Source organism: Carya illinoinensis, chromosome 1 (genome assembly GCF_018687715.1).
Source record: "Carya illinoinensis cultivar Pawnee chromosome 1, C.illinoinensisPawnee_v1, whole genome shotgun sequence".
In the NCBI taxonomy this organism is placed as follows: domain Eukaryota; kingdom Viridiplantae; phylum Streptophyta; class Magnoliopsida; order Fagales; family Juglandaceae; genus Carya; species Carya illinoinensis.
The window spans coordinates 43980355-44007563 of NC_056752.1; the positions used below are offsets into that span (position 1 = coordinate 43980355).

The 27209-nt window shown below is 35.7% G+C and overlaps 5 protein-coding genes across 6 annotated transcripts; 2 read left to right on the forward strand and 3 right to left on the reverse strand.

The window, feature by feature from the left end:
• The first annotated feature begins 2474 nt into the window (after positions 1 to 2474).
• Positions 2475 to 6061, forward strand: LOC122276496 (60S ribosomal protein L23). The gene is made up of 4 exons (XM_043086275.1): positions 2475 to 2629; positions 3535 to 3819; positions 5553 to 5594; positions 5757 to 6061. The coding sequence occupies exons 1-4, from the start codon at positions 2617 to 2619 to the stop codon at positions 5837 to 5839; spliced, it is 423 nt and encodes a 140-aa protein (XP_042942209.1). The 5' UTR covers positions 2475 to 2616; the 3' UTR covers positions 5840 to 6061.
• Positions 6062 to 6279: 218 nt separating this feature from the next.
• On the reverse strand, positions 6280 to 8099 carry LOC122276489 (peroxygenase). Its single transcript, XM_043086263.1, has 6 exons — positions 7845 to 8099; positions 7373 to 7522; positions 7135 to 7220; positions 6955 to 7049; positions 6744 to 6869; positions 6280 to 6634 (listed from the first exon to the last, which is right to left on the reverse strand). Exons 1-6 carry the CDS (start codon positions 7951 to 7953, stop codon positions 6481 to 6483), a joined length of 720 nt encoding a protein of 239 aa, XP_042942197.1. The 5' UTR covers positions 7954 to 8099; the 3' UTR covers positions 6280 to 6480.
• A 2715-nt stretch (positions 8100 to 10814) lies between these two features.
• LOC122276511 (eukaryotic translation initiation factor-like) lies at positions 10815 to 13384 on the forward strand. Its single transcript, XM_043086303.1, has 5 exons — positions 10815 to 11069; positions 11528 to 11696; positions 11830 to 11955; positions 12870 to 12935; positions 13065 to 13384. Exons 1-5 carry the CDS (start codon positions 10885 to 10887, stop codon positions 13110 to 13112), a joined length of 594 nt encoding a protein of 197 aa, XP_042942237.1. The 5' UTR covers positions 10815 to 10884; the 3' UTR covers positions 13113 to 13384.
• Positions 13385 to 14058: 674 nt separating this feature from the next.
• Positions 14059 to 14981, reverse strand: LOC122276518 (protein PROTON GRADIENT REGULATION 5, chloroplastic-like). Its single transcript, XM_043086315.1, has 2 exons — positions 14561 to 14981; positions 14059 to 14300 (listed from the first exon to the last, which is right to left on the reverse strand). Exons 1-2 carry the CDS (start codon positions 14837 to 14839, stop codon positions 14196 to 14198), a joined length of 384 nt encoding a protein of 127 aa, XP_042942249.1. The 5' UTR covers positions 14840 to 14981; the 3' UTR covers positions 14059 to 14195.
• An 887-nt stretch (positions 14982 to 15868) lies between these two features.
• LOC122276501 (actin-related protein 2/3 complex subunit 2B) lies at positions 15869 to 21385 on the reverse strand. Of its 2 annotated transcripts, none has more exons than XM_043086280.1 (10): positions 21228 to 21385; positions 19655 to 19721; positions 19046 to 19253; positions 18009 to 18175; positions 17612 to 17689; positions 17365 to 17497; positions 17025 to 17116; positions 16825 to 16881; positions 16516 to 16588; positions 15869 to 16213 (listed from the first exon to the last, which is right to left on the reverse strand). In XM_043086280.1, the coding sequence occupies exons 1-10, from the start codon at positions 21284 to 21286 to the stop codon at positions 16017 to 16019; spliced, it is 1131 nt and encodes a 376-aa protein (XP_042942214.1). In that variant the 5' UTR covers positions 21287 to 21385; the 3' UTR covers positions 15869 to 16016. The 2 variants fall into 2 exon arrangements, with proteins under 2 accessions (XP_042942214.1, XP_042942223.1); XM_043086289.1 differs by lacking the exon at positions 21228 to 21385 and adding an exon at positions 19989 to 21167.
• Between the last annotated feature and the right edge of the window lie 5824 nt (positions 21386 to 27209).

The window sequence follows — 27209 nt, forward strand, 5'->3', positions numbered from 1 at the left end:
TACCTTAATCTGGCCCCACGTGTATCTTCTTTTCTACACGGAAAATTTCCACTGCATGACATTGCTTCATGATGAAGATGAACATTGTCTGAGCTGCTAATCAAAGAGATGTTGCCAGTGATCTTTCGACTTGGAAAAGAATCTTTGACTGTTGTTGGTGTTTCAAACATCTTCCATTTTCCTTTTGCTTTATGTTTAGTCTGATCACCCACTTTTTTCTCATGAAAGCTTTGCTCTCTAATTTTGATGGGAGGAAGAGAGGCCGGGGGTGCAAAGAGATTTGTTCAAATTTTTTAGTTGACCCCATAGGAACTTCTATCTTGTAAAATCTTCTGGTATCTTAATCTTCTGCCCTCAAGCCTGGACCGTATGGCAGCTCGATGATGTTTTCCATATAATCGAGGCATGCTTGTAGTAGATGGCCTAGGCATCCACACATAGAGTAGTATTCTGAGAGACTCTCATACTTGAATGAGACTTTTGCTGGAATTCTATGTACTCTAAGCATCACAAATCTATCAATGAGCAGTTTCGTTGTGTCTATTTCAACCCTAATTCTCAGATATTGTTTTACAGTAAAAGTAGACTCAGTGATGGGGTCTATTTCCAACAGTCATCCCATTACCTTACCAATTTTATCTGCATTTTGCCAGTTCATATTTTCTAGTGGTAGATCATGAATCTGCACCCAGAATACCGAGAATTTGAGATCTATTTCGTTTGAACTAAGGCTTGGATTCCATTCTTTTAAGATCATGTGATATCCCTTGAAGTTTTAGGGCCTTTGAGAGAGACACTATTGAGGAAAAAATGAGTGGATTGGTATATTTTTGTAAAAACCTGTGTAAAATAGTGTTGTAACAAATGTTGAAGCGAAAAGGCTTGAAGTGTACTCATTATTAGTCAAAACAGATGTCTTCGCTCGACCATCGATCAACAGGGCGCTCGAGTGAACTCAGGCAGAGTTGAATGCTCGACACTGAGCTCAAGTGAACTCAGGCAGATTGGAACGCTCGACACTGAGCTCAAGCGAACTCAGATAGAATATCTCGCTCGACCTTCGCTCGAGCCAATGTTCCAGATCACTTAAAATTTAGGGTTTTGAAGCAACTCCTTTGATTTGGACTATAAATGGAATAACTTATCTTCTGTTCTAAGAGTGGAGAATCAGAGCAAAAACCCTAGGGGCCTCCAAGAACTTTTAAAATAACCTCTCCCCCACTTGGTTGATTCTCTCTTGGATAAATACATCTCCACCACATCACACTCAAGATCAAATTTCATACGAATCCATTGAAGTGGACATATTCATTGGCCGGAAGAGTCCGGAGCTGCTATTGATACAACGATCAAGAGGTTCTCTTGGGAAGATATAGAAAGGTCAGAGTTCCGACACTACATGCGTTTAGAGATCGAGTGGGTCACTCGTAGTGTTGCAAGCCAAATTTAGCTACTACAAAGGTTTGTGAGTGTCTCTAAATTGGTTGTAATGAACTAAAATTTCTATAGTGGATTTGAGGTAGTGTCTTACACCCGGAGTGATTTTAGATTTTGAAGATGTTCTTCAAATGAGTTTTCACTCCGCGATTAAAATCATGTGTTGATTATTTGTGCTATTTGATTCATTTACTAACTGCATATTTGACCAATTTTCAAAATACCATAAAAATCGGATTACACCTATTTACCCCCCCTTAGTAGTGTTTTGTAGAACCATTGCTTTTTCAGACACAATTTTTATCATTTTGAGATGGAAAAGTGAAGAGGTAGGTATTGACACCTAAATGTTCGATGATGAGGCCCTTTATGAAGCTCCATACTGCTTTTATAATGGTGTGAAAAGTGAATTTGTTTAGTAGTTTTAAGGATATTAATTTACCTACGAGAGTGTGGTTGGATATTGAATTTGCTGCTTCCGGTTTCGATTTAAGGATGATGTCATCCCATGAGAGAGCTTCTGTTTGGGATATGAGGAGATTCAAGTCCGGTGGGTCATGTTTATGGTTGTGTTGGAAGTTAAGCAACAAAGTGGGGTTGGTTGCAAGGATGAATAGGACTTGTTTTATGATTGGTAAGATAGTAGTTGGTGAAAGAGGTATGTGTTTGTGAAGTTATGATGGGAAAGGAAGAAGACGGAAGGTGGGTAAGGAAAGATCCTAAGAAAAACTACTAAGAGGAGAAGGTAACTCATAAGAGAGAGTCAGAGTTTAGAGAACTTATTACTTTTGATGAAAAGTTAAAAAAAATTTTTTTTTATCAATAATTAATTTATTATTTTAATAATTAAATAATAATAAAAATATCATCAATAGACAATAGTGAATAAAGATGAAAAAAGTAAGATTATTTAAAATAAAATAAATTATGTGTTTGGATAAAAAAATATATCCATCCCTTCGAAACTCCAGGAGAGATCACAATACCCAAATGGGCCTTCAAATTTAATACGAATTCAGCACAAGTAATTTATATTGGGCCATATTTTCTCCGATAGCCTGGTACTATATTGGTATTGAAAAAAGGTCATGGGCGTTTTGGAGTTTAAGCCCTAGACATCCATCTATATAACCAGTCACGAAAACCCTAATTGCCTCGCAGTATCTTGAGCCGGCGAAAATGTCGAAGCGAGGTGAGTACGATGTAGCATTCTCTCCTTTCCCTCCTTTTCGTTTTTTTTTTTTTTAATTTTTAATTTTTATCAATTAGACTTTCTTTTTCGTTTCTGCTTGGTTACCGAGAAATACTTATGGCGAGGGGAGAGATACAACTTTTTTCCTACTGTTGAACTTTCATGGATCACTAAAATGAGACTATACCACACAAGTATTTGAACGTTGTTTATTTGTCTCTCGTGTTTATATTTGACCAATTAGCTTGGGATGAATTTTCCTTTTCTTTCCCTTGGTTTTCCTGGCTATGCGCGCTTGCCATATGTAGGGTTTAAGATCCTACTGTTCTGAGAGGAAGCCTATTAAAATAAATTCACATCAAAAGTTTTTTGTTTCCTTCATCATTTTATTCACCCTGCCTTCTCGGCTTCCAGAAAGATACTTTTTGGATTTTTTTTTTTTTTTTAAAAAAAAAAAATCTTGTTCGGATATGGTTGTGGATGCTCTGGATAACATGGAGTGTGGAATCCGTTTAGTTTCCGAGAAGAATTGATGGATTTGAGAGAGATCCTTTCTTTCTGCTGTTATGTGTTTCATGAATAACTAAAACGAGAGTATACGATACATTTATAAAAAATTTTGATCTTGTTCCTATGCTAACTTCTCTGCTTTTTAGCAACAATAGAAAAGCTATATGAATTTGTTAATATTGTCGCTATACGTACTGGATGCTTTGGTAACATGGCATGAGGGATCTTTTTGGTTGCGGAAAAATATAAGAAAAGGGAACGAATTACACTGTGAATAGGAACTTTCAACTTTATCTGCCATGATGGAATGGAAAACCGATCAAAGTGGGAATTTACTCGATGATGAATTCAAATGAAATAGCACATAAAGAGTTGTTGGTGTTTTTCTGGTTTAGGACGTGGAGGATCAGCAGGTAACAAGTTTAGGATGTCACTGGGTTTGCCAGTGGCGGCAACTGTGAACTGTGCTGATAACACGGGGGCAAAGAACCTGTATATCATCTCTGTAAAGGGGATCAAGGGTCGCCTGAACCGGTTGCCATCTGCTTGTGTTGGTGACATGGTCATGGCCACTGTTAAGAAAGGGAAACCTGATCTCAGGAAGAAGGTTCTGCCTGCAGTCATTGTCAGGCAGCGGAAGCCATGGCGCCGAAAGGATGGGGTCTTCATGTACTTTGAAGGTAATTTTTTAATTACATTGTTGCTCTTGTTATTTGATCCTATCCTTTCGTTCATTTTAAAAAAAGTTGGTCAGCTTGATCGTTATGGCGTAATTTTTTTTTTTTTTTTTTTTTTTGATTTCGGGGAACCTCTCCAAGGCAGGGCCCTTTGGACCCACCCCTGCAGAATAAACCCCGGTCCCGCACCCTCGCAAGTGAATTTGATTTGATTTTTGTTTTATTCTCCATTTGTATCTGCTTTTCCTTTGTTTTGTTTAGTGCTTGCACATTTCATTTTGTCATTTTGTTATTGGGAATGTTTTTGCATGATAACTGGAATATGAATGGTTTGCCTTCTTTGCTGTAACATTAATCTTGTGAAGTGTCATTTACATCTAAATACAGCAATTGACCAGAGATTAGCCTTGTCATCATTTATGTTTTTGGTTATTATATCCGAGGTGTTGCATGCCATTTTAGAGTTGTTCCTGGAAACTCAGTGGTGTTGAGACTTGAAACTAGGCTTTCCATTAATACTGCTTTTTTGCAGTCTCTTTATTGCATTAATTTCATGCAATTAAAAAGGATTTTGATCTATTCCTTGATTTTTGCTTGGCTGTGGAAGAAATTAAGGTTGCTAGTGAAGTGGTGTCTTGATGCATCTATATCTCACTTGCTAGTGGATTTGGTTGTGTGTTATGATACGGTGCTTCCCGAGACCAGCGATACGTTGCTGTGTGCTGTCAAATATCTTATTGAGCAAGGTCTCTATTTTCTAGAATCTTTCTTTGTGATATTTGACACATTTTTTGCCAGCATTATTACTGTTAATTTTGCTTTTGGTTCTTGCTATAAGCATGTCTGACTGAGATGCTGGTGATGTGGTGTAGAGAATAAAACAATTTTCTGGTTTCTCTGCATCTCCCATAACCAGCTATAGTTAAATTACCAACCTCCCAAAACCGGGATGGTAACTTTTTTGGTTTAATCATCCCTGTCAAGGTTGGAATACTTGTGTTCCTGCTTTTTTCTGTAAGATTTATGGGGTTAATTCTTCTATTTTTTTCAACCTCCTGCAATGAAAAGGGTAGTCATTGATGGTGATGCAGCCTTTCTGTAAAATTCATATGACTGCTATTAGGTTTCATATTGTCATGGCCAGAATTTTTGCATCTCACAATTTTGAAAACTTGGTTTTCCTTTATTTTGGTTATTAGCTCATATTGTGTGTGATATCACCAGACATAAGTCAGGTATCCTCTTCAACATTCTATGGAAGATACAGTTACATTTCTGGAAAATGGTTGTGCCACTCGTTTCAGATGTGATTTTGCTTTTCAAGCTTACGTCTGCTCCATTTTGGCCCTATATCTAGTTATATAAGTGTGTAATCTCTCTCTTTGACTGCAACGTTCATGGGTGGTTAACTATTAGTTGTTTTTTGTCCACTAAATGAGTTCATGTTTACAGTTTTCGTGGTTACTTGAAAATATATGTAATCTTGCCAGACATTAGTCAGGTATCTTCCTTAATATGCCACGGTAGATACAGTTACGAGTCTGGAAAATTGATTGTGTCCATCGTTGCAGATGTTACTGTGCTTTTCATGCGTGCATCTGCTCCATTTGGTCCCTACATATAGCTGTATTAGCATATTAAGTTAGCTTGTTTTTAGGATGTCAGCTGTACCCGTCTCTTGTTTATCTTATTTGACATTGCGGTGCCTGCATTGATAAACTTATTTTCTTTGGCAGATAATGCTGGTGTGATCGTGAATCCTAAAGGAGAAATGAAAGGTATAGCCTATCAGAGAGGCAGACTAGCTAAGTGTTGTGTATTTGCATGAATGTTATGTGATGGTGAATTTCTGGGTAGTTCATATCAATTTTGTTTGTCATATTTTATGTTTATACTTAGGTTCTAACTTATTCCGGACCGATTTCTGTTTTATATTCCAGGGTCTGCAATTACTGGTCCAATCGGGAAGGAATGTGCTGATCTTTGGCCGAGGATCGCAAGTGCAGCGAATGCCATCGTTTAAGATGGTTCTAAGTCGCAATTTTTGTTCCTCTTTTACTGGTAGAGCTTTCCTTAAATTGACTGGATTTTGTTATATCAATGTTGAATATGGTCGGTTTTACAGCGGAGGTTTGTAGAATGATATGATCTTGTTTCTAGGTCGCTGTTGTATTTTAAAGCTATGTTTTTATCGTGAGTATTCTTCGCATGCTAATCAAAATTCGTACTCCCAATTTTCTGATAACAGACTCTTTATAAATTTCACTTTGAAGTTTCTTGTTAATCCATTTCACGAGAGGCTTTTTAGAAAATTGTTTGGTTACAGCATTTACGGATGCTATGAGGTGTGAAAGCATCGAATTGAGGGAAATTAAGTTAGGATGCAGTTATCGAGTTCCTGATTGAAAAAAAGGAGCCACATTGCCCCGGAATCTGGCAGCAGGCACAGTCCATGCAGAGGGGTGAAGAAAAATAAATACACATACCAACATTTAAGCACCATATGCATACGGCATCGCCCGCTAGTTAGTGGTTCTATATAAATACAATAGCTTTTAGTCTGAGCCACTCGAGACTTAAAAGTATTTAAAGAGGTCCATGCATGTCTTTCAATTATTACAACCCCCAACTTCATACATACCAAACACCAACTCTGTAGGCTTTCTAACCCATCTTAGCCTCTCCGCCAGCATTCATCTTGGCGCAGTACTCGAACAAACTGCCATCAAAACAGCGCCTCACCGCTTCTTTAGACAGCATTCCTTCCTCGTCCCTGGCCAGGATATACAGAAGCCCCCACTCCATCTTGGCTCCAATCCTGCAAAAACCACCAAACCTTGGAGTGTGAGCACCATTAATCCTCAACAGCATGCATTTTGAATTGAAGGTTGGTTTAATATAAGGTAGCGATGATATATGTATATAACCATCCAAAGAGGTCGAATGCAACTCGATTCCCTTCTGTCATTTCCCATAACTCGCGAAGAGTGAGCTTGTCTGGCACTGTACGAGCGTACTTGCTGAATATGTTTTCAAGATTGACCGGCACATACCTATAATTTGGTGAAAAAAATATTAAAGCTTTTCGCACGATTTCATTTGAGAGATATTGGAAGTGACCGTGGATGCTGCACTTGCCTTCCTTCTGTGTCGTAGGTTCCAGAGTCACTCCCATGCTTGGCTTTGTGAATGTTGTATATGTATATAGGAAAGAAAGGAGAAGGGAACCAGCCCTACCAAATTAACATCAAGGCATAAAATGTTAACAATATGGGTAAAGCTTAATTCCTATTCTAGCAGCAAGAAGATTTTACTTACAGACAGGGTACGATAACTGAGCGCTCCATTGATAACAATGGCGAAAAAAAGAGAGGCAATGATATTGAAACCAATTGCTCGCAGTCCTAGGAAAAAGTGGGAGAAAAAGCAACAAGCAACACGTGGGAGCGGAGCGAAAAGCGAAAAGTTAAGACAGATTCAAACAGTGACCGAATTAAACACTATATGCTAAGAAAAACTCCGAAGCAAGATAGTATATATATATTATGGAATTTACCAGTGTAAGTTTCCCAAGGATAAACGATTCCATTGTCGTCAGAGTCGAAAAACGATACATGCTGCTGAAGAACACTCATGTTGTAATGTTTGTGGCCAGGTGTGCCATATGGATGGTATGTATCAGGAGCACCCAATGCTCTGGGCAGATCTGTTTAATTTCCTCGCATATATCATACACGGCAACCATATTACAAACAACATACGTGCATGTATGTATAATTTTAAGTCTATATATAAGACATTAGCTTCGTTACGATCTGTTAACTATTTACAATCGCGGATACCCCAAAAAGGAAGATAACTACTACGATTGATTATCAGGACTAGTTAAATTAAAATTCTCCAGAATCAAACAACAAATTACTCCCAGAGATCACAAAAAAAAAAGAAAAAAGAAAGAAAAAGAAAAAAGAAGGGAAATCTCCACTGACGGACAAAGAAAGAGAGTGATAGAGAGTCGCACAACTTACATGGCTTTGGAAGAGAGACTTCCAAGTCATCTCTGACCTTCCTCTCAGATGTCACAGGTGCGAATCGAGCCTCTGTTGCCAGTGATTCTCTCTCAATCAAAGCAGCCATTTTTCTGGATCTTGCAAGGTCGTTTCCTCTTAATTTCAATCTATTATTCCCTGTGGCTTTGCGCTAGCAGTATAGCGGCGTTGGATATAAGCAAGTTGTGGCAGTGCAAAATGTTTTGAAGGGAAGTGGGGAGATGAAGATCCAGGAGGACAACCTAAACGAAACATGGTTTGCGTGGCGTGTAGATGAAAACGCCACATGCGATCCTATAGCTGAAAGGAACGCATGCTGTGGCGAGCTCTCGGGAGTCTGGACATGCAACACCGGGCCTTAATCCCATGTCTTGCATGTTTAATTGAAGTTGGTGCCTGTTTTGGTTGCCACGCACATGGGAAAAAAAAAAAAAAAAAATTCTTCTGAGCACACTTTATATACCAATTTGTGCAATAATATTGATATATAATATATATATTTAACGAAATAATATAAATTGAAGACGAAAATAATTTTTATAAAATAATTTTTTTTTCTTTCAAAATCTTTTTTATATTTTTTTAAATAAAAATATTATTAGTACGTGAATTAATGCACGAAGTGTGTTTGACAGTTTGTAACTAGCAAAACTCATCTTTTTTTATTAAATTTTTAATTTAATATATTTAACAATATCTAATGCATGGAATTTACATGCCTAATTCTATCATAATTGTAAAAAAATACTTGGATAAAATAATATAAGAAATCTTAATCTATTTGTTTATTTAATTTTGAGACATGATCAAGATCAAAGAATTTAATTTTATAAATTGAATACATTTAAAAAAAAATTAATTCAAGATCTTATAATAAAATGTTGACGTGGACAGATATAACATCTCTTGTGTTCTCCACGTGTTGAAATTAAACAAAAATAGATGAGAAATTAAAAAATAAATAAAAAATACATATGCCTATGTATATGTACATGTATGAATATACATTGTCATTAACTTCTCGTATGTAAATAAATTTAACATATATACATAGAAAATTAAAATAAAACCTTATAAATTGACATTTAAAATAAGCATGTCGGTGAAATACATAATAATATAATAAAAATTATAATGAAATTAACATTCAAAATAAAGTTAGTTTGGACTGAGACATAAAAATCTCGTTTTCTTTAAAGAGTTTCAAACTCTCTATAGTGTATAACGTCTCAGATTAACTGGTGTAACGGAATTTTTCTTGACTTGACTCGACTCTTCTAAGATATAATAACCTAAATGATCGTCGTATAGTCTGAACTAACTCTGTACAAATGGTTAAATTTAAAGCTCTACTCAAAAAACATATTTCTATTGTCAAGATAATCTCTCTAAAAAAAGTATATGTACGTTTCTTTTTCTATATTACATCCATCAAACTCTTCTATATTATATATCAAATAATAAGTCGTTAGACCCTTTAAAAACACCATACGTGCTAACCCCTCTAGATCAGATTTTTTTTCAAAATAAATAATAGCCAAATAAATAAAACCTCAATAAAGCTGAAGGAATTATGAAAGTTAGTGAAAGAAACGTACAAAGGCCATAAAATCGGTTTTACATGTTATTTCCAAGATTAATTATGTCTCAAATAAGTTAGACTCAGCTGAGATAATTTCAATTCAGTTTAATTTTAAACTGAATCTAATATCTAAACACCAAACTTTCAAATCACTAAACTCATATCAATTCAAAACTTATTTACACGCGGGACCTGTAACCTTTTTTAACTAAATATTCTTTACACACGGAACTCATAAGCTTTTTCAACTTCTCATAAATATAATATCTAAAATCATCTTATTATTTAAATACATCTAAGTTTATCGTAAGTGGGTCTCATAAAACTTATTTTACCATCTCAACTCATTATTTTTCATAAAAAATTTAACTGATCAACATCCAAACAGAAGCTAATAGTCTAGCTATGAGATATTAACACCAACATTTGTACAAGAATAAAAAGATAACGACAGCAAAGTAATTGAGAAGCCAACATTATCTCCAAGACATCAGTTACGTATAATAAAAGCAAGCTAAATAACTTCAAGCAATAAACCGCATAACTCATTAACCTCTAATAACCTAAGGTTGAAAACATGCAACACTTAAAATTAATAAAAAAGAATAACGCCTACAAGTTTTCCTCCAACTTAATCAAATTAAAACAAATTACAAATAAAAACTATTTATTAAAAAATACCAACAAAGGGCGCTATTAGTATGCCGCCCAACTTTGACTGCTTGGCATGTCCTTAATATAAATTGTATTTTTTTTTCATTTTTCTTTTAAATATATTTTTAAAAAAATTTAATATATTAATAATTACTTCTTTAACTATAAAGTAAAAAATAAAATAAAATATATAAACAGTCAAATTGAGGCGGCAAACTCAAGCAGCATAAACTAAATACCTCATATATATCTTATAATAAAAGGATTATACAAGATATCCTTATCACAACGTTGGAGAAGCAACAACTGCAATATTGGCAGTATAAGAGGTAGCAAACAGAGGACAAAAAAAGATTATCATCGAAGGAGATTCAAACCGGTAGTCCAAACCATTACCAAATCAAAAACATCAACAACATAGACAATGCAGATAATCACAAGAGATATACAATACCTGCTTCCAAAATTTGAAGAATGGAGAGTGAAAAAGTGATGGATTACTTTTACGAATGAAACTTACTTAAAAAAAAATTATTAATTAATGTTTTGTAATTGTTTTAAGGTAATGTTTATTGAAAACTTCATACTGGACTTCAAAATTCTCAAACTGTGCTGTGATTTTTCTACCGAATTCAGCCCAAAAGTCCAACAGGTTAGAGCCCTATAACAGGCCCACTTCACCAACAAACCAACATTAACAAACGCGCATTCGCAGGGCGAAAAGAGATTTGGAGAGAGGCGAAGCGAAAAAGAGAGGAAAAAAAAAAAAAAAAAAAAATTGTCATGGCGAGCGAGGTAGCGATAGTGGCGGCGACGGCTTCGGAGGATACAGTGACCAAACAACCGCACAAGTTGGAGAGAAAGTGGACGTTCTGGTTCGACAACCAGTCCAAGCCAAAGCAAGGTGCCGCCTGGGGCACCTCTCTGCGCAAGCTCTACACCTTCGACACCGTCGAAGAGTTCTGGTGGTACATATTCCACTTTATTCCCTATTCCGTCCTCTCTTTCTCTTAGTGAGAATTTAGATCTCTATATCTTTATTCGGTTTGATTTGAGCTATTTCGTCTCGTGTCCCCGTTTGGTTGCTGTGAAAATTACTTGGGCACATAGAAAAAAATATCGAAGTTTGAATGTTGTGATTGGGTTTATAGTTAGATCCAAGGTAACGAAAACAAAGCAAATAGCTTTGTTTATTAATATTGATTTCCATGGTCATTTTCCTTGAACCAGCTCGATAAAACTCCTCGTTCCCAATATTATCTAGTTCTTGATTTATTTTCCATAAAGAGAACGTCAGAATTAATAATTCTCTGCTCCCGTTATGATTTTCTAGTTCTTATAACATTTAATTTTGTTCTCAGCTGCAGTAGAAAGTTGTAGAGCCGATTCTTTTCATTCAAGTTTAAAGCTTGATCTCTTTCCGCAGTTTGTATGATCAGATATTCAGGCCCAGCAAGTTGCCGGCAAATGCAGATTTCCACTTGTTCAAAGCTGGGATTGAACCTAAATGGGAAGATCCCGAGTGTGCTAATGGAGGAAAGTGGTCCATCCCCAGCAGCAGAAAGACTAACCTTGATAACATGTGGCTAGAAACTGTAATAATCTCTGTTCCTATCATTTGCTTTCTGAAATATTATCTTGTAATACATGGTTAATTGAGTGTTGTTGGTATAGAACTTATGGGCATTGTGGCAATTAACGGTTTTTTTTTTTTTTCCCACTGGATAGTTGATGGCCTTGATTGGAGAGCAATTTGATGAGGCTGATGAGATTTGTGGTGTGGTTGCGAGTGTGCGACCGAGGCAGGACAAACTTGCATTGTGGACTAAGACAGCGGCAAATGAAGCTGTCCAGGTCTAATTTACTATTGTTATTTATATCAAGAGTCAAATTGTCCTGTTGGTTGGCTGCTTCCTCAAAGACACACTTTGTTAGTTAAATAGATGATCCGTTGAGGCCAATTGTTTAAATCTTATCAAAACATGAGTTTGTGTGTGGGAAATTGTGATTTTTTGCAGAGGAACAACTTGGCACATATCAAGCTTTTATGTATTCTAGAACACCTTGGCATATATGAAGCTTTTACCTATTCCCCCCGTTTGAAAGATTCATTAGGCAGATTAATGCATCTTCCTTTGCGTGCATGCCTGTAATTGTGAATTTTCATTTTGCTGCATGATGAAACCTTATGAGACGTTTGATGTGCATGACACGTTGCATTCACACGTTTGCTATTTGCTGCCTCCCAATGGTTATTAATGTGTGCAGAATCTGTCTCTAAACTCTACAGCAGTACAGTCTCTTTATCTTCTCTTCCTGCTGATATATGGTTTCATTCTGTCCTAGAATCAAATTGTTTATTTTTATTTTATATGGTTATGAATTGAAGACGGTTGCTTGACTGCCAATGCTAATCAAAATCCTTTTGATTTATTATTTAAGGCCAAATGGACAGATTTGAGAAATGCAGTAGCTTCTTGCTAGTGTCACTGTATTTTCACCAAGCATTTATCTCTCTATTTGTTTTTTGCTTTGTGCCTTTGCTACAAAGCACATGATACAGAAATTTGTATATCCATTTGAGTGCATCACACAGACTACATTTTGATCCAGCAACTTGAATATTTGCACTAATAAAGTGTTTATTTGGGTTCCTGTGGCTTCAAGTCAGTTTGCTCCCTTATTGCTCTATTCTTAAACCACAAAATGATGTTTTCTCCGTCATTGTTCTATTCTTTGACACAAAAGGGTGTTTCTTTTTTATGCAGATGAGCATTGGGAGGAAGTGGAAGGAGATCATTGATGTTACTGATAAAATGACTTACAACTTCCACGTAAGCTCTATGGTGTTGTAGTATTAAAATTTTAGCATGTATATACTTGTATAAAAAAAAACAAAAATAGCATGTATATGGGTTTATGCTTTTATGTATCAATATCTCTGACCGCGTTGTTCGTTGCAGGATGATTCTAGAAGGGAAAGAACAGCAAAAGTTCGATACACTGTGTAATCGTGCAATTATTTTGCTGTCTGGTTTTCTTCCATCAGTTGTGGCATCACGATGAAAGTCAATGGAATTTCTGTGATGTTATTTTTGTTATGATCTACAAGACGTGTAGTTGATATATAGTTTGGTTAGTGAGATGTGTTTAAGGGATGTAATACTATTAGGTTTTTCATATTTTGCCTTTTGGTACGTAATACTTTTATTACTGGCTGTTTACTACGGTCTCTACTTGCAAAAGAAGATTATATGAATCGCAATCTGCTGATTTTCTTCCACCTACGGTTTTAACAAAAACTTAAGAGAGGCTGAGACCCATTGGATACCTGATTTTCGTTGGTATTAAGGAATCAAATATGCTGTTAGCTCTGGTATGCTTTCGTGATCTTTGTGGTGAAAATGCAGAGATTAAATGCATTGCTACTATAGTCTTTCAAAGTTCTATTATTCCTTAGACCTTGTTTCACGAAAAAAGTGGTTGAATTCTCAACAATAATAGTTCATCGAAATAGTTGAATCTCATGCTATATGCCACTCAATTGGCAGAAGCGGCAGCAGGGTTGTCTGGCGAAAGCTCAATGCCGAATTGCAAATGGCTCTGCAATGCAATGCCAAGCTCAGGGCTCAGGGGTTGAGTTGGACCTCAAAAGTATAGAACTGACAAAAACCTTATCGCTACATATTTCATACTTAAAACTGGGATCAGATGCGAATATATGCAAATCAGTGCCGAGTCGTCTCCGGCTGAAAAAGTTATGTAGACTGTACAGATATTCCATTGATGTTCACTTTTGCTTGTTGCCCCATGCAAGGATATCATTCCTCCTTTAGGTTTAGCAACCCAGGTTCTGGTTCTATTTATATATAAATTATGGCGAGGACCCTAAAAATGTGATTATATCGGCTCTGATACAACGAATTTCTTGGGAGTTAACCCTCTCACGTTGCTGCCTTTATGGGAATTTATTCGGATAATTGAATATATATTAAAGCTATCTGAAAACTGAGAAGTACATACAGGCAGGAATTAGGATACGAATGTAGTTTACATGCCAAATGTAAGAAGTATGAAGTTAAAACTATTTTCTACTATGCAAGGAAACCTAGAAATTCTCCATTCTTCTTGGCCAGTCGAATCAGACCCTGTCTTTGCTTTTGATCTGCTCCAATTGACTTGCAGAATTCAGTAATCACCTGAAATTATATCGTGGAAATCAAAAAAAAGAAATTAGTATATCATTGAAATTATGCATAGTAGTAGTCTGCAGAGCCTCGAAATGCCCAAAAAAAAAAAAAAATCGAGAGAGAGAGAGAGAGAGTGGCACTTTTAGCTTGCTAAGTGCACAGGTTTGGTGAATACACAAGCTTCAGGCAGAAACTGTAAAGAGTTTCTGTTTTTTGTTCATCCATTCGTGAATAGAATTGAAATATATATATTTATTAAAGAGAGGTACCTGTGAGTGCAAAGCAATAGCCTTTCCTCTAATCTGATTGAAGCGTTTCTTGCCAATGATGTTACGAGTAACAACAACAATCGGCGCAAAGAGACCCTTTCCTTCATTGACGTTCTTCATCATGGGTCGCGCTCTCACCGGCTTTCCAACTCGAACATGGTTTGGTACTGACCTGGCTAACATGGCATAATCTTCACCAGCCATTGAAGTTCCCCAGCTTCCATGGAAGGAGGAGCACAAGCTTCCCTTGAACCCAGTTGCAGATATCGAAGTAGCCATCGGCAAACAAAAGCAAACAACGGCAGATTTCTAAGGCTAAGATGTTTTTTGATGGGGTTTATGTACTTGTGAGGGAGGGGATATCATGGTGTAATCTTGAGAGCCTCTGGTTTTTATTGGATGTAATGTAAGAGAGAGGCCAAGAGACATTACCAGCCACACATACAGGTAGCTTGGAATTTAGCTTCGGATTTTCTACAACACAAAAGTATGATTTGCATATTGGTACTTACGTATGGTCCCCATTTAATTGGGGATCTGAATCTAGAATTTTGGAGGTTCTTTCTGTCGGTCCAGCCCCCTTCAGCGAACCTTTTACAAGCCGTTCGATATCAGCACCTAGGAAGCAAGTCGAATCTTTAATTTGTTGTTGATAAAGAAAAGGTTAAACGCAAATTTGATAACACTTGGACGATGCAAAATGAAGGAGGACTTCGTGATCTTGACATTGACCGTGGCAATGAGGTAGGTTTTTCAATCTAAGTTTCATTTTACATTCCCAGTCCCTACCATCTGCCATGTGAAGAACATGGGCAACTTTTAACATGGAAGTTTCAAACTTTGGTGAATGTGACATAGGAAGATTCTGATAATATGTTCAATTTTGGTTCTTATGGACGGTGTTTGCTGCTAGTAAGATGTGTCGATGCAGAACAAAAATGTTGGTCTAATAGGCTTTTTCCTTCCCATTTTGTTTTAATTACTTGGCCTGCCACTTGTAATTAAAAGCATTTTTTATTTTTTTCGAAGGGTTTATTTCCTCTTTCTGAACTCCACAGGTGACAAATATATAATTTCTCTTGTTGTAAACCCCACCACTTCATTTGTAAACTTGGTCTTATTCATATATCATTTACCTAAAAATGAAAAAAATAAAAAAAGGATGATCGATGTTGCTCTACATTGATATTATTTGTTATTTTTTGAAGTCTGCTTGTCGAACTCTAATATTTATAGATTTGCAGGAGAATGGATGCTTCAAAGACAAAGTAAGCATTGCAGTGCAGAAGAAGCGAAGAACATAAAAAGTTTTAGGAACGCAGGTTGCTTTGTATTGATGATGTGAAGCATTTAAATTGTGGGACTCAATGGAGTTGTAGAAGTCCATATATGGCTCTGATTCAATGTCCCAACTGCATGCAATCATACACTGGGACATACAAACTTTTGGAAAACTTTAATCTAATTTGGTATATCCCATTGAAGAAGAAAACTTTGGGAATCTCAACCATCGTCGACGAAAACGCCCGAATCCATGGATTTTGATTCTGAAACGGATTCTCTTGATCTTCCTGCTTAAGACGCCATGTCTTCGTTTGAGGATTTTAGAATTCGATAAGCTGACCAGTTTTCTCATATAATTACACCCTACATCTGCATCAAATCCAACATCAACAGATATGCCAACATTGAAAAAATATAATTTGTTTAGTTCCACCATCTCTCTGCATCGAAACAAGCATAAACAAATATGTAAAAAATTATTAGAACATATCATTATTTTTGTTCCTGAATGGCATTGGATGAATTGGTGGATTGAGTTAAGTTCGTGTCTCAACTTCTACATCACACAGAACTTAAGACAAATCCACTGTCTGAGGAAAAGATAATTAAGGGTGGTGCTGTTGCTTCTTCCCGAGTCTTTCTTAATTATAATATGTCTGTTGAAAGCATACCTTTATCTTTTCCAAATTTTTCTTCTTCTTCTTCTTCTTCTAATTCTTCTTCTGAGCTTACCTTCTGCAGGACCTGCGAGTCAGATGGAGAGAACCATTATCACTTTCTTCATGGTTCTAGTTTATCTTTTGTGAAGTCTGACAGTGTTTTGATTGGAATGCTTTATTTTTGCAACATTGAGCGATTGATTTGAGTCGCAAATTACCTTCATGAAAGGGAATCAGATGAAAAAAAATAGTTTTTTTCCCAATTTTTTTAATAGTTATTGCTACTGTGGAGTGTAATTTATTTGATGCAACTTGGGTTACCTTAACCAAACTTTCCAAACGCTTTCTCATCCTGCGTTGAACAAAACCTCTGGTGCACTATTTTAAGAACCTTGTCAGCCAAAGATGTAAGAGAATGCTTAAAAAAAATAAGAACAATCAGAAGAGAGAGGAAAAAAAAAAAGAAAAAGAAAAAGGGCCCAATGGGGAAAGAATCTTTCCCAATAGGGAAAAAATCTTACTTTTACGTGGGATTTAACGTAGGCATAGAAGTTCAATAGACTCCATACAGTCTTATCTAGTCTTTCGCCCTCAACATGGCGTGAATAAATATCTGAAAAAAAATATGCATAAATGTCTTAGATTGAGCTTACTCGAGCTTTATCTGGTATATGGAAAATTAAATAGATGAAATTAGATGGTGTATCCAAAACAACGAAGAAGTCTGATATGACATTCTCTTTATTGGTTGGCAATGAAAGATTTAGATCAAGGATTTGATGTTGTGGTTGATGGTCAAAATGTGGTTGATTATCAATCTTTCCATTGCAATGTGATTAAAGATAAAGAATAATAGGATACCAAAAGAAACAAATCCTCCATTGGTGCTCAAATCTTCAAAAGTTTCTCCTCTCAGTTCTGGAGGAGGAATGGGTGACCAGATGCAAGGAGGTGCTTTAGCCCATTCTTGAGAGCTTCCCACATCCATAAGTTCCTAGAGAAAACGAATAGAAGAAAAACCAAGAAGTAAGAAGAAATCCGCCATTTTGAGAAATAGCTCAAGAATGGTTAGGTGATTCAAATATTGAGAATATATTCAGCCACAAACCTGAAAGAAGGCTGTCGCAATAATGACATCCGAATTTTCTTTGAAACGCATTGGAAATACTGCTATGATTTTTTGTGGCTGTAAAACATATGAATTCCCTTCCACTTAGAAAATCCAGAATAGCAGGAGCAAGTAGAGTAAGATTTGAAATTGTTCGAACTTTTCAATTTGGGCTTGAATTTGAAATGTTGGTTTTGGACGAGCTTTTTATATGCCAAATTACTAGATGATTGTTTCTGCAGCTACCTCGCAGGTCTCTGGCAAGTGGCAGCCAATGTTCTTATGGGCATGTAGGCAAGGGTACATAAAATTGGTACATATGTAGCATGTGGCAGAGTAGAAAATTTTTTAAAGCTATATCTAGAATCCACTTGCTTTGAATGTATGTGGGAATTACCTGTCTGATGACAAAGAACGGCTCTCTTGGGTGATAGACTAGTTTGATAGGTTTGTGCATCCCATGAAGTGTAACCTGGGAATTGACATTCTGCAACATTTCTTTCAGCTGAGAACTTATTATTACTGCTTGCACTGCAGAGATCTGCGTTATTACCTGTACAGAGTCTGGAACAATAAAACCCATAATTCATGTTTTGCTGATTCATCCATTATTAATTTACTTTTGAATAACCAATGACTTGTGTAAGGGAAATGATTTTGCTGATTCGTGCCTATGTTCTTGTGATTTAAAAAAAAAAAAATTCTTGTGTTTTTCTTCCCCAGAAGGAAATCATGTTATAATACATTTGAACGTTATTTATGATCCAAGTATTAACTTTTTCTTCCATAAATGATGCTTTACCTAGATTCTTTTACTTTTTTTTTTTTTTTTGGCACGATTAGCAGGAGATTATGTCAGTTTCCTTCAACTAGCTTCATATTTCTGGATACTTGGATTTGTCTACCCAATCCTGAAATAGCTAGGATGGCAAGATAGCAAGCATACTAATCAATGATGTTTGTATTCGAGCTTTAATTTGTCTACTCATGCACAGGGAGGAATATTCTTTCTTTCCTATGTGTCTTAGATGTTTCAAGATGTTTACTCCCTCAACTCAGATTGACTAGCCAGTTTTTAATCTTCAATTTTAAGTTCATCTGAATACCTAATAACCCACTCCATTGTATCTTTTCTGTAATCTAGTCAAATGCTACCGTATTGGGGTTAAGTCAAGTAAGGGAAACTAAATGAATACAAACTTCTATTTTACAAAGTCCCAACCATTTTGGGTGAAGAGAGTATAAGATATCATTTATTTCCATTCTTGGCAACCAAGACTCTGCAAATGCATATTAACCTCCATTTATGGTGCCATAGAAGTTGTTGCTGTTTCAAGAGAAGAGCAGCTTTAAGATGTAAATCCTACCATAAGATCTCAGTTCAAGTAATTATTTATATATCCATCTCTGAAATGATGTGAAGGATTGCCAAACCTTTGTCACGTGGAATTTTACTGAAGTTGAGTCTTAGAGTAAGATGGTATCCTTCTTTTGCTGGTTCAACAATATCAACAGCATTAGAACCAACTCCCTTTATCATCTCTATAGTGGCATGCGAGAGCCTATCTGATAGCAGGGCACCTTGGGACAGTAGTGGGGTGGATATTGACAAGTAAGTGTGATGTGGGTCTGATGCTGAAGACTGTTAGACATTGGAGTGGTATCATCATCAATTCAGCATAATTCTTGAATGATTAGTGAAAACCAGACACATAATTGCAAGCTGAGAACAAAAACGCGAATACGCAAAAATTAAATCCCAACTCTTTCTCAGATCTGTAATTTGTAGTGCTTGCTTCACGATCATGATATGATCATATACACCTCAATATCAGAATAATATGCAGTCTGCATAAATGTATAATGCAGAATAGAACAGTCCCGGGTTCTGAAATACAATTCGTGATGAAATGCTTTTTCGATGCAATTCATGAGAATGCATTTTACTGAATTAGGTGAAAGAAACATAAAAATGGATGTTGGATAGACAGTGACTAAAAGATATTAAGGCTTTTGTATGATGAAGAGTGCCGAGGGTTTTACCTGGATGTGATATTGGACGGATCCAAATTCATACAAATGATGATCAATCTCCATGGGCTTTTCAGCTCTGTCATGAAAGGAAAAACGTTGATCATCAGAGTGGTCATGCTTTCTTTTCTTCTATTTTTTTGAAAAGTACAGTGTTTATAATTTTGTAGTAAATATTTATATAACTTATGTTTGCTCCATTTATGTCCTGAGAATACCAAAGAAAAGCTTAAAGTCTAAAACTTCCGAGACAACTACATTCCTTGTTTCTCAGACTTCGGAGTTTTATCGTCCCGTTTTCTCCAACTAAACTGCGCACTTGCATTTACAATAACATCAATCTTACCAATCCATTACGAAGTTTAGCTATACGATTTCAAGGTTTGATTTGATGTTATAACCCCAACGTAGCATTTCAGAGCTATAATGGGTGATTCTTCAGCCTGTTTCAGTGATGCGTCACTCCCTTCATGGGATGGAATTTTGTTGTTTGCCAGTAGGCCAAGAAATATTTTCTGTACTGTCATGTTGCTCAGAGCTTCGATGATCAACTGAACCCAGAGATCACTGGTCCTCCTAAGGACATGTAGGCATGTTTTCCTTTTCCTTGCCATTTTGAGTTTGAAAACAAGAAATGTTGAAGACAAGCGACAGGTTCATGCCTGCTTGGTGGAAGATGTAGCTATCAACTGACAACTATTATGATAATGGAACTATACTGCTTCTTCCCACCCACTGATTCAGATGGGAGGATATTCCGTTGCTTGTCCACCTGGAAACCACATATTTTTGTCTGCCAAAGTTCGTCTGAACAGTATAATTACCTCAGGCCCCCGCACAATGAGGGGCAATGATCTATTGTATAAAATAACATTTTCGTGAAAATAGTTCATTTGCTGCATCTTTTCCTACAGGAGATCTGAATGTAGATTATGCTTTCTAAACTTGCTGATGATTTAAAGCCGAATGCCATGAATGCCATTTTTGTGGTTAGCAACCAAATGAAGAAAACAGCACGAATGTCATGTCCAATATTACTGGACTTTATGCCACCGATTCCTAATAAAATAAGGCAAGAAAGTTGAATATTCAAGGTTAAAGGTATGAATATCAGCTTTTATTCCAATGCCTTGACATGTTAGAAAGTTGAATTGCTTGTTTATCTAAGGCATTAAGCAGGATGGACTTTACATGTTGCATGCGTGCGCATCATGACAATGGACAGCAAATTGGCCGACGCATGCTTCCTCATTTTCGCTAGTTATTGTCACGATCATGCGTGCAGAGCTTTCTATAACTTGGCATCAAAATGGGCACAAATTTGGAATTACGAGCCTTTTTTTTTTTTCCTTTTCAAACTCTGTATTCTCAGTACCCAGTAGTGATCAAGGAATAATTTTCTCAGCACAACGACTGATGACACAATAAGTATACTCACTGAGGACCATATGTATAATAAGGCACTAACTAAGAGCTACACTAAATACCAACTCTATTTTTTCCCAGATTTTTTGACTGGAAATAGGACCACAAAAGCAATATGGCAAATGGTTATTAGTGACTTATCAATAGATAAATTTCTTACCGGTAGAGTTTGAGCAGGATATCCTTCAGTGCCGGAGACGCTCTTTCAAAACATGCCATCCTCCGAAATGCCCAACTCTCTAACTCTCTCCACACAAATGGGTGTAAGTGGAAGTGAACTGAGAAGCTGTAGCTATTTTTGGAGGTTGTTGAACTTTGAGTAGAATATAAGTTCAATGTTGCAATCATGTTTAGCAACATTTGAAGCAAGTAGTAGTTTTCCCACCATCTTTCTCTCAGCTTACTTTTTATCATTCACTTGGGTAAAAAGCACGCCAGCCGCCAGGCAGATAGCCTGCACATATGTTATATCCCCTTCTTGACACGTTTTTGTTTTTCATTCCCATTGTAAAGACCGATCTTTGCTTGAGCTTTGCATTCAATCCAAGTTGATTAGCTCAATTAATGTGACACTTCCTTTGTCGTTTTCGTTTTTTGTTTCTTTTCTCATCATGATCTCCAAACACATCCCAGAAAGCACTTCATTTTCTAGGTAAAATAATATGAAATCTTAAAATAAGAGAGACACAACAGAGGAGGTGATATCCCAACAATCATCTGGCAATATTCACTTATGTAATGTTGTATGCATATGTTTGTTTTGGCACAAGATGTCAAGATCTGTATAAAAGAGAAACCGGAGTATGGAATAATCTTTGTTTGCTGGTCTTGTTTTACAACGTTTTTTTTTTTTTTTCTCACTCCTTTGCTGAATATTTTGGATTATTGAAGTAGACTTGAAGTAAAGCCAGCTGGTGCAAAGGGTCTTCAAGTGACAATACGTCTCCTACTCCTAACATTGAAAGGGACTGCGCCAAGCAGAAGATCAATTCCAGCACTTGCTTATTAATAAAAGGCTTCCCTCTGAATATAAAATGAAGAATTCTAATTTTATTATCTGAATAAAAGATGCAGTATGTAATTAATTAAGGCAATTTGTCAGATTTTCATGGAAGTCGTGGTGGCAGGGGTATAGTTTCTGGGTTCTGATTTGACGTTAAAATTTCAAGGTTTGACATTGACACTTCTTTCAACTGATCTTATCTGTAAACAGTTCTTAACTATTTACATGCTTTTGAAAATGCATTTTTCAGGTAATGGAGTCTCATCCCATTTTGCAACACTTTTTCCCGACACTCTCCGGACAATGCAGTGAGCTTATGGCTCACGTCAGATTCTTTATTCACTAACAAGTAAAATATTACATGATATCAATTAAAAAATACCTTTAACTGATAAATTAAATTCAAATAAAATTCCAGCCGACCAATGAATCCTTATCCATTTTTGTACTTTACAGAGTGTTGGGCCCCAACGAGTTCTGACAGAACCCATCTGCCTAAGAAAAATCTAAGATAAATGTTGAAATATATATATTTATATATACATAAAGAGAGAGGAATTCGTGGAGCTAATTGAATGATAAAAATAATTTTTATTTAGATGTTAAAATGAGTTTAATTAAAAATAATAATATTTTATAAATTTTATAAATTTATTTTTTTAAATTGAGATAAATTTAAAATTTAAAATTTAAATTTATGAAATAGATTAAAATTACTTTAATTTTTTTATTTTTTTAAAGTAGAATATCTCCACTTTATTAAGAAGGCTCATTTATGATAAAAAAAATACTGTAAACAGAATATTACCAAACTCAAAATAAAAAATCAACTAAAGAAAATAAAGAAATCAAAATCTCAAAGTTGGAAGCCAATCTTGTCAAGTCGAATCATGCCCCTCGTGCCATGAGATAATAACTCATAATTGCCATCCTAGTGACCCTAGATTCTCCTTATCGAGCAAAGAAATCCACAACTTAATTGTCCTCATGGAAGATGTGTGAAACAGAGAAAGTCATGCCTTCAAAATACCTCAGGCAACTCTTTCCAGTAATCCCAAATATACCATACATTGCATGCACGCGAGGACATGCACTAAACAATTAAAGAAGAGTCACACCCTATCTCCATCTGAGGAAACCCAAACTCTTTATAAACAACCACTCCTTTGATGAGAGCCCTCAATTCGGTTGCCCTATTCGTTCCATAACCTAAGTTCTTTGAGAAGGTTGCCTTAACATTCCCAAAATGATTCCTAATCACATCACCACCCCCACAAGGGCCTGGGTTTCCCTACAACTTCCATTCACGTTTAATTTCACACATCTTGTTACTGGCTTACACTAAACCATCGAAAGAGGATGGCTAGAAGACCTCTGATTTATAGGCAAGTTTAGAAATTAGAGAAGTTCTGTAACAGCCCGCTAGAAATTCAATTGTGGAATTTCTTTTGACCTTAAGAACCTCGTGAAAATTCCGTAAGTTTACACGAATCGACTAATCGCATAGGTTTTAGCCTGTCAACATAGTTAGTGTTATTACTCACTATGGTGCCAGAAATGCGATTTTAATTATTTGAGATAGTTAGAAGTGTCAGAATATATTATAGTCTACACCACTAGGCTTAATTGAATATTTAGGATTTTTCAGTACTAAGTTTATTACGTTTATTTTTGGAGTAAATAGTAATCTCGGTAAACGTACTAAATGCAGTGTTTTCAAAATCACAGTGTGAAATGTCCAAATTAGGTTAGCGAAATTTTATTTGGATACTTGGCAAGATCTTAACCACACATAATGAATAGTATTAGATACTTAGCACAAAGAGAAACCATTAGATGGAATTGTGAAGGAAATCAAGATGTGAGATCATGACACCTAAGCAAAATACACATTTGGAAAATATCTTAAGAACATAGATTTAAAATACACATGGAAAGATTTTAACCACCTTACTCTTCCAAGTCTACTCCACATTTAGAAAATATTTTGAACTAATTTCGTGGATATTATTGGGTAAAAATATCTTGAGTTGATTTTTGTAGATATTATTAGGTAAGAGAGTCCTACATTCCACTCTCACTCCGGTAAGAGAGTCCTACACTTAACTCTCACTTCGGGTAAGAGAGTCCTACACTTAACTCTCACTCCAGCCTCATCTCTTCCATATCTTATCCACAAGTATCTCCAGCCACCCCTCCCCACGAAATTATCTTCATTTATGCTTTCCATTGAAAGAATACCAAACACTCTCTCTCGGACAGCTTTTAGGAGTTCTTTTGCACACCCATTTCGAAGCTTTTGTAAGTATTTTATCATAAAGTCTCCTTCATATAAGTTGTTCCTCTTTGAGTCTAGTTTCCGTAGATGTATTTTTCGTATCATTCCATGGTCATTTAGTCGGTCAAAAGTATTTTTAACCATAGAAAGGTCATTCTGGGCGTGAATCTGGAGAGTATGTTATAGTTTGGAGTTTTTGACCAAGCTAATGGATAGATATTGGTCCGAAATTTTTATGGAGTATTGTTAACATGTATATATGAGTATTGGTTGAGGATTTTTTCATGATTAAAGGTTTTGATGAAAGATTTTCTTAGATTTAGAAACTTAGAAACTGGAAGAGGAAAAACAGTTTCTGTTTTGAGAAAGTTTAACTCTTTGGTGGTCTAAACCTATTCTAATGACTTTGATAATTTTATTGGAGGATCCTAAACGTCTTATATACATGTTATATTATTATTTTGAAAATATTTGATGTTAGTTTCAAAGATATGAAATTTTATGCAAAGAGATATTCAGATAAGCCAAAGTGTGGATATTCTTGGCTAAATTTATGTTTTGATTAATTTTTAACCATGTGATCTTGAATTAGAAGCTTGTATATGTTTTAGGACATCTTTTTAAACCATGTAATGGTTTGGTTTGAAGATCATATATTTATAAGTCATAGATCAAGAGATTTATCAAAACTAGTTGAGGAAAAAGTTTCTGTTTTTGGACTAAGTGTAAAACCAAAAACTCCAAATTTTATTTTGTGATTTTGGTGACTTTAGTTTGATGATTTAAAGCATGATTGATGTTAGGATGATATTATGAATATGTTAGAAGTAAGATTTGATTTTTGAAATTCTTGGAGATGTTTTGATTTAAGGTCAAAACTTGTGATTCAAGTGCTTGGATCTTTTTACAAAAAAGTTTGGTGTTGATTATTAGCTTTTTCTAAATGGATGTTTTAAGTATGGTTTTGAACTTAGGATTGGAAGATGTTTGTTGCAAAATTTTGGTTTAAGCATGAGTTTTGAAGTTGGAAGGAATTGCAACAAAAATCAAGGGAAATGGCCTATGGATGTTTCGGCCATAGTGTGTTTTCCATAGTTGTGTTTTGTTTTAAATTTTTCTGAGTTGATATTTAAGTTTAGAACAAAATTTACATGAGGAATGTAAATTTTGGAAACTTTTGGAATTAGTATACAAAATCCTTAAGTTATGGGTAAAACGGTCATTTTCCAACATGTAGAGAGTAAAATGAAAATTTTACTCTTTAAGTTAGTATTTTCCATATTTCAAATTATTAGTGATTTAGTTCTAACTTTTAGAATTACTAATTACAGTTCCTCGTGATCGCACTTGAAGTTTTATAAGAAACGCGGAGATTGAGGTAAGTTAGCTTTTAACTTACTAGCAGTCTACTGTGTATGTGTGCTAAGTAAAAGAACTACAGTGTATGTATGTATGTTATCATATGTGTCATGCCATGTCAAGTTATCATGTAATTGTCTATTATACAGAATTTATTCTGTCATCAATTTTTATCTGTTACATAATATATTCTGTTATATATTACTGTACATTACAAGTACGTCATGCTAAGTATGTCATCCATTACATGTAAGTCAAGTCATGTAATATTCACTGTTGCAAGTATGTCATGTTAAATATGTTGTCTATTATATGTTATGCCATGTTACGAAATGTTTCTATCTCAAGTTGGTCATGTATTCTAAGTTATGTTCAAGTCACGTTATGTTATGTCAGGACTTCAATCCTTTCGTATTCCAGTCACATTTCATCTTGAGTACATTATGATGTGTAGAATACATGGGGCCACAACAACTGTGGAGTATGTATTTTTAATGTTAAGTCAAGTTTGTGTAGAATACATGGGGCCACAACAACTGTGGAGTATGTATTTAACTACAATTGTGATGCGTAAAATACATGGGGCCACAACAACTGTGGAGCATGTATTTTTCATGTTAAGTCAAGTTTGTGTAGAATACATGGGGCCACAACAACTGTGGAGTATGTATTTAACTACAATTGTGATGCGTAAAATACATGGGGCCACAACAACTGTGGAGTATGTATTTTTCATGTTAAGTCAAGTTTGTGTAGAATACATGGGGCCACAACAACTGTGGAGTATGTATTTTTAATGTTAAGTCAAGTTTGTGTAGAATACATGAGGCCACAACAACTGTGGAGTATGTATTTAACTACAATTGTGATGCGTAAAATACATGGGGCCACAACAACTGTGGAGTATGTATTTTTCATGTTAAGTCAAGTTTGTGTAGAATACATGGGGCCACAACAACTGTGGAGTATGTATTTTTAATGTTAAGTCAAGTTTGTGTAGAATACATGGGGCCACAACAACTGTGGAGTATGTATTTACAAGTAGAATACATGGGGCCACAACAATTGTGGAGTATGTATTTTTCATGTTAATTCAAGTTTCAGAGCAAGTTCATGCTAAGTCAAGTTCAGTTCATGTTTCAATTTAAGTTATGTCAATTATGCTATGTTGTACGCTAAGTTATTCTTTAATTACTTATGAATTTGATTATGCATTTATGCTTTTACTGTCATCCATGCATCATTAGTCTGTGTGGAAGTTTTTTGTTAACTTGCTGAGATTTGTAATCAAATCTCACTGTGGTAGTCCCAACTACCATTCCTCCCGAATGGTAGATCTTGTTACAGGACCTGAAGGAGGACCAGGAGCTGACCAACTGGACACAGTCGACTGAACGACGGTGCGTCGTTAATGTTAATATAGTAGTTAAAGTACTACTTGTACGATGGAGTTGCATCTCCAGTACTTTTGGATCATAACTATTTTGGAATAGTGCTATGAT

Coding starts and splice junctions, on each gene's coding strand:
- LOC122276496 (XM_043086275.1), top strand. Junction 3,820..5,552: donor GGTCTTCATGTACTTTGAAG/GTAATTTTTTAA, acceptor TTTCTTTGGCAG/ATAATGCTGGTGTGATCGTG. Junction 5,595..5,756: donor TCCTAAAGGAGAAATGAAAG/GTATAGCCTATC, acceptor TTTATATTCCAG/GGTCTGCAATTACTGGTCCA.
- LOC122276489 (XM_043086263.1), bottom strand. CDS start 7,953: ATGGCTGCTTTGATTGAGAGAGAATCACTGGCAACAGAGGCTCGATTC. Junction 7,523..7,844: donor AGTCTCTCTTCCAAAGCCAT/GTAAGTTGTGCG, acceptor GAAATTAAACAG/ATCTGCCCAGAGCATTGGGT. Junction 7,221..7,372: donor TCCTTGGGAAACTTACACTG/GTAAATTCCATA, acceptor ACTTTTTCCTAG/GACTGCGAGCAATTGGTTTC.
- LOC122276511 (XM_043086303.1), top strand. CDS start 10,885: ATGGCGAGCGAGGTAGCGATAGTGGCGGCGACGGCTTCGGAGGATACA. Junction 11,697..11,829: donor ATAACATGTGGCTAGAAACT/GTAATAATCTCT, acceptor CCCACTGGATAG/TTGATGGCCTTGATTGGAGA. Junction 11,956..12,869: donor CGGCAAATGAAGCTGTCCAG/GTCTAATTTACT, acceptor TTTTTTATGCAG/ATGAGCATTGGGAGGAAGTG.
- LOC122276518 (XM_043086315.1), bottom strand. CDS start 14,839: ATGGCTACTTCGATATCTGCAACTGGGTTCAAGGGAAGCTTGTGCTCC. Junction 14,301..14,560: donor CTATTGCTTTGCACTCACAG/GTACCTCTCTTT, acceptor ATATAATTTCAG/GTGATTACTGAATTCTGCAA.
- LOC122276501 (XM_043086280.1), bottom strand. CDS start 21,286: ATGGCATGTTTTGAAAGAGCGTCTCCGGCACTGAAGGATATCCTGCTC. Junction 16,882..17,024: donor ACGTTAAATCCCACGTAAAA/GTAAGATTTTTT, acceptor TTCTTAAAATAG/TGCACCAGAGGTTTTGTTCA. Junction 16,589..16,824: donor GTTTGGAAAGTTTGGTTAAG/GTAACCCAAGTT, acceptor TCTGACTCGCAG/GTCCTGCAGAAGGTAAGCTC.